At 42.3% G+C, this 14,529-nt stretch overlaps 1 protein-coding gene across 2 annotated transcripts; it reads right to left on the reverse strand.

Annotated features, from left to right (window-relative positions):
- Positions 1–692: 692 nt before the first annotated feature.
- On the reverse strand, positions 693–13,596 carry sncgb (synuclein, gamma b (breast cancer-specific protein 1)). 2 transcript variants are annotated; one of them, XM_069713093.1, is made up of 6 exons: positions 13,154–13,596; positions 7,475–7,516; positions 6,535–6,659; positions 5,748–5,765; positions 4,776–4,817; positions 693–3,245 (listed from the first exon to the last, which is right to left on the reverse strand). In XM_069713093.1, the coding sequence occupies exons 1-6, from the start codon at positions 13,272–13,274 to the stop codon at positions 3,237–3,239; spliced, it is 357 nt and encodes a 118-aa protein (XP_069569194.1). In that variant the 5' UTR covers positions 13,275–13,596; the 3' UTR covers positions 693–3,236. The 2 variants fall into 2 exon arrangements, with proteins under 2 accessions (XP_069569194.1, XP_069569195.1); XM_069713094.1 differs by lacking the exon at positions 5,748–5,765 and having other exon boundaries at positions 13,154–13,591.
- Between the last annotated feature and the right edge of the window lie 933 nt (positions 13,597–14,529).

Raw genomic sequence — 14,529 nt, forward strand, 5'->3', positions numbered from 1 at the left:
GTCGTTTGCTCTGTGCCTCAGGCATACTTGCCTATAAATTAGCTTTTTACAAAATGATTTATCTATTTTAATTAGTTAATTCTAAAGTTAACAAAAATTACTTGTAACAAAATTTTAGTATTTTAATTAGTTTATTCTAATGTAAAAACTTTACCTAGATGTAATTGTAAATATGAGTTATTCAGTAACAAAAGTAAGAAATGATGTATGGTCTTTTTATTTGTATGAAAGTACATTTTTTTTGTCTTGTGTAAAAGAAACATTTTTGATTGATGTTGAATCAAAACTTAGTTTTACCAGATCGTACACATAATTTTTGAAAAACTAATAAATTCATCTGTAATAAATTCAAGTATTTTTTTTTTTTTTTTTTTAAAAGTTTGTCCAAAGTATAATTTTTGTCAGCGTAGCTGTTGGCCTGCGTTAGAAGATCAATATCTTTGACTTGTCTGTGCATCTACAAAAGTAGCGGTAAAAATATCTGTTGGACTGATAAGAATAAATACAAAAGCTGCTGCATCACTTCCTCTCAGCTCTGTTTGCAAACGTTTCTCAGGCATTAAAGATCTACCCATTTTCTATTGGTTGATACGACCCTGACTGCAAGATCAACATGTCGAAGCACTTTTATTTTCCATTAGGCTCAACATTCGGCATCCCGCCTCTTCAAAGAAATTCAAAGACACCTTGGCTGGATTTCAACAAAAACTTTTTAATTTCACTGGTACTGTTTATAAAATCAGCGAGTCTGCTTTGATGCCAACTTAAACATGGTGCGTGACTTGTGTATTTGTGGTAAGATTTGTGATTTGTGTGTTGTTTGGAGTGTGCTGTGCGTGTGTGTTAGTGCAAGTGTTGTGTGTTGCGTATGTGTGTGTGTGTGTGTGAATGTGAGATTGCTTGATAAGGCAACATGCAGTCATCAGTTTCCATTGGCCTCAAAGTAAAAACACACAAACCTGCTCCAGACACAAACACACACACGCACAAACACGCGCGCGCACACACACACACACGCACACATTTTGCTGGCTGAACTTGTTCTATGTTAACACACACATTTACGCACACACATACAGTGCATACAGACACACGCGCTGATGCCAGGCAGATAAGTAGTGAACGGCGGGGTGACACCGAGTGACAGGAGAAAGGAATCATCTGATTGGCTGAGACAGTTGATGGGCGGGAGCTCCAGAACAGCCAGGGTCAGACTAGTTAGTGTGAAAATAAAGAGTAAAAACAACTATATTACCCAGAATTCAAGCAATACATAGAACTATAGACAAAGCCGATCTATGATAAAACATCGAACCTTCACTGCTTCTCTAGCAGAAAGATTCCATCTCTGAAGGAATGTTTTCTTTGAATCACACAAATCTGAATAACTAACTGACCCAACTGCTTGTTTCCCTAATGCATGCAAACCAGTTTCACAATGACTAAAAAGCAACGACACAAGAACAACAGGTGATCATATTTCCTCTATCAATGGACATTTTGAGCATTTTTCAATCCCCTATGTTAAATTTTTCATTTTTATTTCCCCTTAAGTACACGAAAAAAAACAAAAAAAAAACGTCCGTGTCTCATTTCTTCACATTTGGCACAAACGTTCACTTGGACTTAAGGATGAACTGACAAGAATTGAGTGGACAAAGGTCAAGGTTACAGTCAGCTCACATCCGTCTCATTTGTCTATCTCATTCTCGTGATATCTCGGGAAAACCTTGAGGGAATTTCTTCAAATTTGGCACAAACATTCACTTGGACTCAGGAATGAACTAGAATTTTGTGGTCAAAGGTCAAGGTCATTGTGAGTTCACAAAGTACATATATGGCCATAAATCAAGGATTCATTTCCTTCAAAGTCTTCATTACGGAAATCAAATGAGTCTGGATGTAAACTGTAACGTGACTGGTTGGTAGAGGCTTCGAGCCGCCGGACGGTAAAACTTGTTCTTTTTCTTTTTGTCTTTGCTCTTGATGCAAGTTTGAAATGAGCTGAGTTGGGAAAAAAAAAGAGATTTCAGGGATTTCCATGAATCCATATTTGAGTGTTATGATCAGAATCTGGGTGTTTAGAAACTCCAGTGTCAGTCACCTCTAAATAAACCAACAGTTTTTCCACTCTTAATTCATTCAGTTGGTTAAATTCTTAATTTAAAATGAAGAAAAAATATGATCTTTCTTCCCATTTTGACTTTGCTTCTTTAGCCAATACATATTTAACGTAATGGAGAGAGATTTGAAACTGCTCTTGCTTTCTCATGCATCACATCAACACAATTCACGTTGCCACTCTGACGGCTAAGATAAATGAGCACTGTGTATTGCTTCCATTGTAATAACCCTGTTTCTAAAAGCTGAGGCGGAACGAACACCAAGCCATACAAAGCTACACAGAACAGCTGCTACTCTATGGTTAACAACACGTGACAAGTCATTCTACACATCTGTGCATGCAGTCTAATCTAACTAACTACTGCACACGTAACAGAATGATATCTGTCTTCAATGCACAATTCCCTGCACAAGCCTCTGGAGAGTTATTTTATACACCTGCAGCTACACATGCACACACATATACAAGCTAACATGGACACACAGGCACACTGACTGCAGCTCACACACCCTCTCATGCCCTGCCTCTGTCACACAGTAAGTTATTGTTATTCATGTGGACTGGGGAGGCTTAACTGTATTTGCAGCACCCACACTTTAATTGTCACTCATTTGCCCTTTGTCTGTTTGTCTGTGCTGGCATTTATGGTATGTACTGTATGTGCGAGTGTTTCATGCATGTGCCTCATGAAGGTGTGTCTCTTTTGTTTGTGTGAACGTGTGTGTTTGTGTGTACGATTTCCCATTAGGTTGCTCGGCGTAACGGTTGGTAACAACACCAGGGTTCATATCAGGACGACACTAACGCACAGGTGAGGCGGGGCACGACGGGCAGTGGAGGAAAAGCTACAGGCTGCAGAAGATTAGAGGGAGGGGGGGGGGGGGCAGGGGATGTGACAGGGGTGGGGGATAGGGGTTTGGGGGGGGGCATCAGGGAGTGACGAGGCAGCGGGGCGAGAGAGGGGCTGAGGTGCGGCATCTGGAAGAGTCTGTTTTAGTTGATTTTGGTTCCATAAAGTCACAAAAAAATATGTTGAACATCTGGAGTCTGGTACAGCGAGGCGAGAGGGGGCGAAGGGATGCCGGAGAGGACAGGATGGTCCTGGAGACAATTAATACCCCTGGAAGAGAGGAAACGAGGACAAGATAAAAAATAAAATAAAAAAAACCAACATATTAGTGGTGGAGGATGTATTCAGATCCTTTACGATGCAACAATATGATTTAAAAAAAATAAAAAAAATCCATTAGAAGGCAAAGCAGCACTCCAAAGATACGTATAGTCTTATAGTTTTTTTGGTACATCAGTATTTCCTTTTTGTGCTAAATAAAAATTCTCTGTCACTTTTTGTTCCACTACATTAATCTGACAGCTGTTGTAAGCAACTAGTGAAACCAGTGCTTCCCAACGTTTCTGGTTTGTGATTCCACATATTAGATGTCTATGAATTCTTGTCAGTGTCACTGAAGAGAATATCTGTCCTAAACTTCTCACGTTTCACAGTGTTTTGATTTCGATAGGGGCCTTTTTTTTTCTTGCTCTTCATTCAAGACTTTTTAATCAATTTTGGAGAACTGTAGCTCCGTGTTTTGCTGATTGGATGCACGCAGGTTTGGTTTTGGTTATATCAGATCGGTATATTTAAGTCGGTCCTTCCCCCGTTCTGGTTGGATGTTTGACCTGAACTGTGTAGACTAGAGTTTGACACTAAAGTCAGTCCACTGCTGAAGGGTGAAACCAAGTTATGGCTGAATATGTAATGTGATAAGAAAACTTGGTCCAGTGCAGCATGCACACTGAGAATGGACTTTTCAGTGAAGTGTCTGACACTTCATCAGTCTCTCCACAGATTGTGGATTTTTTTTTTTTAATGAGGGATGGGTAGATTTAATTTAAAGAATTTTTCAAGAAGTAAAGAAAACTTGTCTGGAGGGGATCTTTAAATTACAGAATTATTCATTCTTAATGTGTAAAAGCTAGTTTTATGTTCACCTGTATATGTTTTTTTTTTTTTTTTTTAAAGTGTATAAAGCCTTTTTGGCCACTTGTAGGAGCTGCCTAAAATAGGATAACTTGCCATAAATAATGTCACTTGAGTCAGCGTAATTTGGAGCTGAGGACTACAAGTCTAAACAAAAAAAAACAGTTGGCTTTACCTGACCTCTGTAGCCCACTCCTCATTTCTCTTTAAGGCTGGCAGCTCAAAGCTACATCAGCCACTACTGGAAGAACACACCCAAATCTTTAGCTGAGCTGGCAGAGGTGGAGTTGCATTGTGGGTAATGAACACAGCAGATTTGATAATAACGAAGAATGAAAGGTAGAAGAAAGACATGATTTGCAGTTTTATGGTATCTGTTTTGATAGTCTGCCTACTGAGCAGTAAACACAGCTGTCACGTACGGTGAATGTAGAAAAACATCTGATAACATCCTCATAAATGTAGTGAAGCAAAGTAAAAAGTCTCACATTATTCAAATACCGGGATATAAAGATCACTTAAATAAATGTATTGTACTTTAATAAGATATTTATGACTTTCCACCTTCATATTAATGCTGCGCAGAAGTGTCACCCATAATTTGATCTGACTGAGTTGCTGCATATAAATGATCTACTCTGCTTTAATCGCAGCAGCATTCCAACTTACCTCTCCTCCTTCCCCGCCCTGCTCCATTCCTCCGTACTCTCCCTGCAGGAGAAGAAGAAAAACAAACAAACAATGAGAATACATGATACACCAAAGAGAAGCGACGTGGACTTTTCTGTAAGGATGAAAAGATGAGGTGATGGCAGGGCGGAGGGCCTCAAGCACCAATGGCTATGTTGTTTGTATCAAGCTCTGACATAATAAAGTGGTTAAGACTTTAAAAAAAAACATGCTGCACGGTTGAATCAACTCTTATTGTCATGCTTAAGAACGCGGAAAGACTTCTTTGGGCGGTTCAGTTTGTTGATTATAGCGTTACAGCAAGGAAGAATAAAAAAATAACGCCTGTCAGGTTTCTCGGCCTTTTTCAGCCTGAGGCTATTTTGGTCTATTTTGGTGCATGCCATGAATATACTCACTGATGTGCCTCATCTGATGTGCTGGAAATGTTCCTGAGGGCTTGTATGTCACTTAATGTTACACAGAGGAGCTACGTGCTTAGAAATGGAGGATTTTAGTATCATTGTTGCTTAAATCACACAACTTAGTGAGCGTCTGAGAGGAAAATGTTAGTAATATTCAGAGTATGAAGTTATTAGATGTAATGTTTTTATGCTGTTTTACAGTCTGTTATTTGATGCAAGCTTCAATACAAAACAACAAATACTGCGGGAATTTGACCGTTTTAAGCATCACAGCAGCTTGTGCTTCTCATTTTCCCTCCTGATGCTCACTTAGTCTGTTGGATAATGTACACCAACTTAACGCAATCCAGTACGACAGCCCTGCAATAAACCCTACCTGTAAACACGACCATTCTGCAGATTTATTGCAGGTTCTTGGAATTAGTCTGTGCAGGTGTACCTAACAAACTGGTCACTAGCATGCAGCGTATCCCCTCCCTGTCTCTCCATCACCTCAAGCCCACCCCAGCATGACCTATGACCCCACACTGTTTTGTCATATAGGCACCTCGTATACAGGCTCCTCCTATCAGGGAAACACAAATGAGACACAAACAACAAAAAAACAACAAAAAGTGAGAAAAGGGCAACACGACACAACACACGAGACAGAAGCGCTGCCACGATATTATAACACAGGAAGCAACACACACACACACACACACACACACACACACACACACACACACAAGACACGGAAACACAGTTAGAAAGACGTGCAGAAGAGACACAAATGTTAAATGTAAGAACATCTAACATTTGACAGGAGTTCAACACATAGGAGCAGAGCGAGGACCTTCAGTTTTAAGGGCTGAAAGTAAAGTATTTTGTGTAAGTTTAATGAGTCCGCATTTAATCATGGTTCAAAACGTTGCCAATGAAGTTCACATATATACAAAATTATGTATTTTAAGTTGTTCTTATAGTCATTTTTGTTCTGAAAAAACTAGGTGATCAATCATTTTAGACAGAATTGATCATGAACTTATCATTTATTAAGTTTAAAATGCCGAGAATTATTACATTTCAGCTTCTCAAAATGAGAAGATTTGCTGATTCTCTGTTTAATGTCATTGTACTGTTGGACATGCAGACAAAAAAAACAAGATGTCACATTGAGTACTAGGACATTTTTTTAAAACTTTTTTTCTACATGATCTAGATTCAACAATGAATCAAATATAACTCATCATTATTTAATGATAATCATTATTTGAAACCCCGAGGGAATCCCACTTATTCAGAATAGAGGAATGAGGCTGTTGGTGTCACCCAACGTTACCATGGTAACTGACCTGGTTGATCAGCCCGGTTGACGCAGCGACGTTTTCGACTCCCTCCACATTACCCTGCGACACTTCGTTGGCCCCGGCAACCGCTGTGTCTCCAACAATGTTGGCCTGATCAGTCCTGTTGGCCACTGAGACAATAAGAGTGGAGGAAGGTCATAAACGGAAACACACACACACACACACACACACACACACACACACACACACACACACACACACACACACACACACACACACACACACACACACACACACACAACAGACAGACATGGTCCCATTCGTGACCTTGATGTTCTGTGTCCGACTTAGTGCAAACTGTGTTGTTTCACTGGCTTCTTTCAGATCGATAGAAAAGCCTTGTAACTCATTGGGCAGTGAACCGACGTACATTTTGCCAAAGCAACAACTTGGTCCTGATCCTTGAAGCCTTTTTCTCTTCTAAAAATACAATATACAGCTTGAAAACACCTCAGATGAAGCATACAGTATATGGGCTCAGTAACTCCACTCTGAGGTCTGAGGTAGATTAATTGCTTCTCTTTTGTTTTGTAAAAATCAAAGCATCGAATCTGAACGCTGTGTTCAGGTGCATCTATGGATGTAATAATCCTATCATCTACACTTGTTTATTGATATACTGCTTAATTCAGTTCATACCAAAGCATCATATCTAAGCACTTCATATCTTTTGTATGCAGAAATCTTAAATTGTGAAGCAACCGTTAACCAAAGTAGCCAGATAAATGGAGAAAAAAGTTATATTGAAACCGCAAAGTACACGCAGGCCTGTAGAGGACAAAAATGAAACTACTTTGAGCCATGTGATTTACAGGAAAATGAAACTTATAGCAGAACACAGGGTTGGGCTTACTAAATAAGTTTTGCATCATGTGACCGGAGCAGTGATGTCACAAATGGGGCTAAAACATACAGCTTTTCTTACCTGTGTTTACTGATGACACAACTCCCTCCTTTGTCTTATTGCCTGCAGACCAAAGACAAAACATTAAAATCACATTCATCATGTATGTTTCACTGCAACAGAAAAGTGTCATACAATTCCATTGTTTTCATAGCTTTCTCAAATGTTTTTTCCATTTTGTTTAGTCAATTTAGCTTTGTTGTTTTATTTGTTCGATTAAGTTGTATTTAATTTTTTTTTTTTAGTTTTTCTATGATTTTTATTCCTCAATAAAATTAAACCGTGACACGAAAACGATGATGTAACGAATTCGCATTAATGAATAATTTTGTAACGAGAAGACAGTTTGTTATAAACATGCTGCCCACACGTCACAAGTCATGATCAAGGCCGCAGGTTGCTGCAGCACCACCTGGCGGATATTAGAGTACCTGCATGCATAAAACTACAAACACATTTTAATATTAATATTAACAAATAGCAATAAGTAAATTATTATTATTTTTTTTTGTCGGTCATGTTCATATTCTAATAGTATTTTGATTTCAGTTGGTAGTTAATAGCATAGACATATATATATATATATATACACATGTCTATGGTCAATAGTCGAGTATGGGTTCCCGGAAATGATGTCAGAGGTCAGACCGCAAACAGCTCAAGGGTCTAAGGTTACGTAACAAACAACCACAACAGCTGTTAAAAAAAAAAAAAAAACTGCGACAGAAAAGCATATTTAAGATTTCTTTATGAATTCATGGACATAAAGGAAAACCCAGCGGGTCCGAATCAACAACTAACATCAGCAACTGCAGCACAGACGACGACTGACGAGCACGTCATCCACTTCGTAAGGGAGCGTGGAGGAGACAAAGATAACGGCTAACAGCACCAAAAGTGGACGAGGAGAGTATGCAGGATACGGTTGACCAGGTAAGGCTTATTTGTCTTTAGTATTTCATGCACTACTGCAATTCAGGAGGCGGAGCTCAGCTTTACCGCTTGCATGAAGATACTGGTATCATGGAGGCATTGTGCTGGAAACAACCCTCTCCTGGGCTTTTAAGGGTTAAAGGCAGAAAATTACAACACAAATAAGTAGAGTAGAAAACTTCAAAGTGCAAAGACCTGTGAATGCTGACGTGTGTTTGTTTTTAAATGTTTTAAATGTGCATTTTTGTCAAGAGGAAACGTTTGTCACTTTGTGTCAGACAAAAAAAAAGTTATTTCAAAAGTAGGATTTGAAGTTGCATGCAAATTGGGCCAGATTTAGTTAAATGTCCCTGAGATGAACAGAGTAATAACTAAATGCTGCCTGGCAGCGTTTTGTTGTGAGTCAGGGACCACTTGGTAAACCCCTGAATACGGACTATATCAGTGGTTGATGCTCTTATCAGTAAGATGTTTTGTATATGTCTTTATTGACAGATAGAGCAGAGCTGCTGCTGTGTCATGCTTGTGTTTACTTTGTGTTTGCTTGCTACCAAATCATCACTTGCTTTGCCATAAAATAACAGTGTCAGTGGTCGCGGTTTCATCATCAACATTTATTGCATAAATCTGACTTTCCTGTGAGTAAGTGCTCAACTGCTGGTGTGTGTGTGTGTGTGTGTGTGTGTGTGTGTGTGTGTGTGTGTGTGTGTGTGTGTGTGTGTGTGTGTGTGTGTGTGTGTGTGTGTGCAGCCTTTTTTTTGTGTCAGTTTCTTACAAGATTATTTCATAGACAAATATAAAGGATTGTTTGATATGGGTGTTGAGGGAGGTGCAACAAGTTCCCACAGCTATGATAATAATATAAAAGGACTTTACTGCAGAGAAGTGTTACATCGAGGTGATGACGTTGCTTAATTTCGAGTCAGAAACATCTTAAATGTAAAATCCGAGTGATATTTAACTGTTGTGTGTGTGTGTGTGTGTGTGTGTGTGTGTGTGTGTGTGTGTGTGTGTGTGTGTGTGTGTTTGTCAGCAGGTTCACAGTAAAACTACCGGCCCAATTTTTATGAAATTTGGTGGAAAGGTGTAACGCAGATCAAGAAGGAACTAATATAATTTTGGAACGGATTGCAGGTGGATCCCCGAATTATTTTTCACTCTCGTTAACAGTGTGAGGCATTGCCACGCATGTTAAACCTGATCCTGATCTGATGTAGTGGTAAGCTTATTGTGCCACTTGCTATTGCTGTCGCGCAGTGTGCCGCTGCTGTTCACGAGTTTGTAATGCGCGCTTGGTATTTCAGGTCATCTAGCTTAGCAGTTAGCGACGACCTCTGCCTCTCCCTCTGCTTCTCTGTCCCGCTCAGTGTGTCAGATGTTTAGACATATCTAAGCTGGTGATGCCTCTCGACACTCTGACGAAGCATTGTCAGAGTGTCGCTTCAGCAGTGTCCATCTCTGTTTCTAAAAATACATTCGAAGACCTACTTTCTCTCCGTGTCCTTCCAGTGTGACTGATTTGTTCTCGGTGGTTTTAAAAATAAAAAAAATAAAATAATAATAATCTGCTTGGACTGTTGAATTTTCTGTTATTTCTCCCTTTCAACATTGAGAACTCCGTGTTTGATGTTGAAGAGCTGCAAAAAGCTCTGCAGACTTGCTAACTTCCCTCCCTGTTCTCATTACAGTATGATCCCTAGCAGATTATAAATTGTGGTTATATAATCTGCCAGAGTGTGAGCGATACAAGGTGGGAAATATCTGCTCTGAAAGACGAAAGGCAATATTGGGAGAAACGTGGAAACTAAGGAAGGAAAATGCGTGTGCAGAACGTCTCTGCTGTCACGCGCATGCAGATGCTGCCACATACACTCTCCTGCATCCAACCATCATCGCTGCCTCCTGCTTCCCTCCATCTCTCTGCACGCTCCCTGTGGTACATGAGCCACGTGCCTGAGTACTGAGCAGTACTGCAGTACAGCCCAGCGCGCACACACACACACACACACACACACACACACACACACACACACACACACACACACACACACACACACACACACACACACACACACACACACACACTGCAATGACACAGCTTCTTTCTCTCAGTTAACTGAGGGAGCCCCTGAATTGTCACTGCACCCTGTCAATATCTGTATTTGAGCCTGTGGTGATCTGTCTGTCGCAAAAGCGACAAACTGTATCTTTGAAAGAGTGTTTCCCTTCCCAGGAAACCTTTGGGTCCCTTTTATCATTTGAATCGTAAAGGGAAAAAAAAAAGTAGGAAGAAGCGCACAGTACTAGAACAGGAACGCAATTGTTGAAATAATCCCGATAATAAATGATAATCCTGATCGAACTGCCACCTGAATAGATGAAGATTGCATGGATTAGTGTTTGAAGGCTTTTTCCTATTATGAAATAATGTATTACTGGCACAAAAATATGGCTTTAGTCATTCCCCCCCCCCCCCCCGAGGAGGATTTGAGCTTTAGCAGTCCTGATGAGATGAAAGCTCTGATTTGTCCTGTATTTATGAAAAATCCTCTCAAAGATGTGACTTTTATGGTTTTTTTTTTTGTATTAAATAGTAGCTCTGTTAAAGCGCAAATCATTTTCTGAAAATGACTTGAGCCATAATTTCATTATCAATGCAGAAAATCCACACCTACAATTTTTTTATTTTGTGTAATTTTGACCAACCATTCAAAAGGAACCTAAAAACAACGAGATGAAAACACGGGAGCTGTTCTGTGGCAGCTTGTGTTCAGTGACCTGTGAGATTTTGTTTTAATTTAATCACAGAACATGTCCCGCAGTCTGTCCAAGTCCAGCCTGGGTCTGAAAGCCGACGTGCAAATCGTGATGCCGCGTGCCCACGTTCACGCTGACGTACGCACTCTGCTGCAGGGAGATACAGTTCTTTATCGCAGCCATCGACCCTCCTCGCTTCAGTGATCACATCCCCTCTCCCTCCTCTGTTCCTCTCATCTGGATTTCCTCTTCCTCCACCCTTCACCACCTCCTCCTCCTCCTCCTCCTCCTCTCCTTCACCTGAGCTTGTCACCACTCTCTACTCTCTCGGGAACATCCAGTGAGTCCCGTCTCTCCACCGCCGTCATTCCCTCCATCGTGACATGTCAACTGTCTTCCTCTTCCATGTGTTCGCTCAGGAGCCACGAGACTAGAGGCTCAAAGCTTATTGTGACATAACAGCCCTCCTCCCTTCTCTCTCTCCCCCTCTTTTTCTCTTTCTGTCCCCGCATCCCTCCATTCTCCCATCTTTCCCTGGGGTGGTGGTTGTGTGTGTGTGTGTGTGTGTGTGTGTGTGTGTGTGTGTGTGTGTGTGTGTGTGTGTGTGTGTGTGTGTGTGGGGGGGAGGGGTGTTGGGGTTGTTTAAGCGCTGTAGGGGGAGGAAGGTGGGTTAGTCATCAAAGCAGCACTCACTGGCAGGCAAGTCCTGCTGCTGCGACGCCACGAACTCTCGCACACGCACGTTCTCAACGTAGGGATGGGGTGAGCGTAGGCCGCAGGAGGGTGGGGGGGGGGGAGGAGAGAGGGGGTGATGGGAGAGCAAATTGCTGCAGTGCTCAAGTGATCCTTGCCCTGTCTACCTCCACCCTCCACTCCACACTTGTGACATCGACTCGTGCCTTCACACCACCAATTTTTTTTTTTTTTTTTTTTTCCCTCATAATGAGAAAGATCCTGAAGCCGCTGCGTGACTGTCAGTCGGACCGCAGACGACGAACACTTCCACTCCGCTAACTCCTCCTCACCCTCCCTCTTACTTTGGCACCCCCCTCCCCCTCTGAGGCGGCCTAAAAGCCTGGTACGGGCGGGGGGGGGGGGGGGGGGTAACCTTGAGATGTGACGCAGTCGCTGCATGAGCTAAAATAATCGTGCAATAAAACAACAGCAGGACCGCGAAGCATCACAGCATCTGAAGCCTCTTTAAAGTGTGTTCGCTCATATTTTCTGTTATTTGAATTTCTCTCTCTCTCTCCTCATAGTCTTGCATCTTTCTCTGAATGATCAATTTTTTTTCAAACCTTTGTGTGACCTTAAATGCGAAGCGTGTCGAATTGTATATTTCACACGCGCGTATATATATATATATATATATATATATATATATATATACCTTTAAATGTAGGTCATGGCTATTCTGTAAAACGTAACTCTTCTCCGCTGCCTTCGCTGCACCGACTCCATCACTAGACGTCCTTCGGCCACCTGCCTCACGAACCGTTGATTGTGAGTCGTGTTGGGAACCTGCAGCGTCCCTCTTTCTTACCCTCCTCTCCTCTTTTCATTTTTTTTTAATTTTTTTTTTTACACAAGACAAACCGGTCCTCCGCCAGTTACTCTCCTGCTACCCAGTTACAACTATTTCCACCTGCCTCTCCATCTAACCCCGCCACCCCACGCCCCCCCACCCTCGGCCCTGCACCAGACCTGCAGCAGTATCCTGCCCCCTCTTTCCTTCTTCCTCTTCCTATTCCTCTTCCTCCTCTTCCTCCTCTTCGTCCCCCTTCCCCTCCCCCTCCCGCTGTTCCTCTCACTTCTCAGTAGTCCCAGACACTGACACCCATGGGACTCCCCCCCCACCCTTCCACCCTTCATCAAACAATCCAAAAACACGAGGCAACTCGACATGCACACCGAAAAATTAGGACATCTCCTGGCAGTACTTAACCAATTTCCTCTCCTTGTTTTTTTTTTCTCCCCCCTGCGTCTCCACCGGCAGAATGTGTCACGTACCTACATACATCACCCCTTCCTTGGTCTTAGCTGCTGCCTCCTCCATGCCTGCTTTGGTCTTCTCGGCGGCGGCCACCACCCCCTCCTTGGCCATGGAGAACCCCTTCATCAGTACATCCATCTTGGGCGACGAGACGGCTGGGCTCCCCTGCTCCAAACGGGCCTGGCTGGCTGGCTGGCTGGCTGGTGCTTACAGTGAGTGTGCAGAAGAGATGATGTGGGATGTCAGAGTGTGTGTCTGTGCGAGTGCGAGTGCGAGTGTGTGTGTGTGTGTGTGTGTGTGTGTGTGTGTGTGTGTGTGTGTGTGTGTGTGTGTGTGTGTGTGTGTGTGTGTGTGTGTGTGTGTGTGTGTGTGTGTGTGTGTGTGACGGCCGGTGGCTCCTCCTCCCTTTGGTGCTACAGCAGAGGGCTGAGAGGAACGCACAGCAGGGCTACAGCACGCAGACTGAGAGAAAGAGGGGGGAGGAAGCAGCCGGTATGCACGAGATGGAGAGAAGAGGAGGAGGAGGAGGAGGAGGAGGAGGAGGAGGAGGAGGAGAGGCGGCCGGATGCTGCAGCATTTTCAAGTCATGCAGCAACCCCGCCCCTCAACCATCCCTCCACTCTCATCCATCTTTCTCCTGATGATTCACACTCATGCTCAGCTCAGGCTCTGGCTTTCTGTCGGTATACTTTGATTGGCATGTAGCTCTGGACACACCTTTCTATATGCCGAGCTTGTGAGCACTGTTACATAACGTGCAGAGCTTCAGCACTGGAGGCAAGAGGATTTCTTTTTACGTCGTATGCCTTTGGAGAGTTTGTCATGTAATCTGTGCTCGCGTCGCACAGCTCGACCCAAAGATGTGATTCCTGCTTTCTTTTTCTAATTCAGAGTATTTCCCACTTGAAGTGTGATCAATAAAATAAAAATGTTGTGCTCATTATATGCGTAGTTTTCCCTCTGCTTATGTAAATGTTTTGACATCGTGCTTTTTGACCAAGATTTGATTTGATTGGAGTAAAGCCCCACTGAGTTACATTATATTAAGAAAGACAAAGGGAGCACCTGCAGCTATTTGTATTGTTGCGAGAGGAGAGAAAATGCTTCGTCATCTCCACCTGAATGAGTCATAACTACCCTCTTTCTCATCTTCCTCCTCTTCCTCGCCTTCCCATTTCTCCCAGACGTGCCGAATAAGCAGCACAGCAATTGTGTGGATGATTTTGATTTGACAACAGCTCCATTTTCTATTTTCATTTCATACCTCTTGAATTTCTAATCAAAATGGTGACCAGCAAAATAAATAATTGGAGACAAAAATCAAATCTGCTGCAGAGTCATTGTATTCATAGCACTCTGTTTATATATCTGATAAAAGAGAAGTGTCTGCGTT

The sequence above is a fragment of the Brachyistius frenatus genome, unplaced genomic scaffold (assembly GCF_029030835.1).
Source record: "Brachyistius frenatus isolate BFR_SWC_R1_liver_20210118 unplaced genomic scaffold, ASM2903083v1 Contig_115, whole genome shotgun sequence".
Taxonomy (NCBI): Eukaryota; Metazoa; Chordata; class Actinopteri; family Embiotocidae; genus Brachyistius; species Brachyistius frenatus.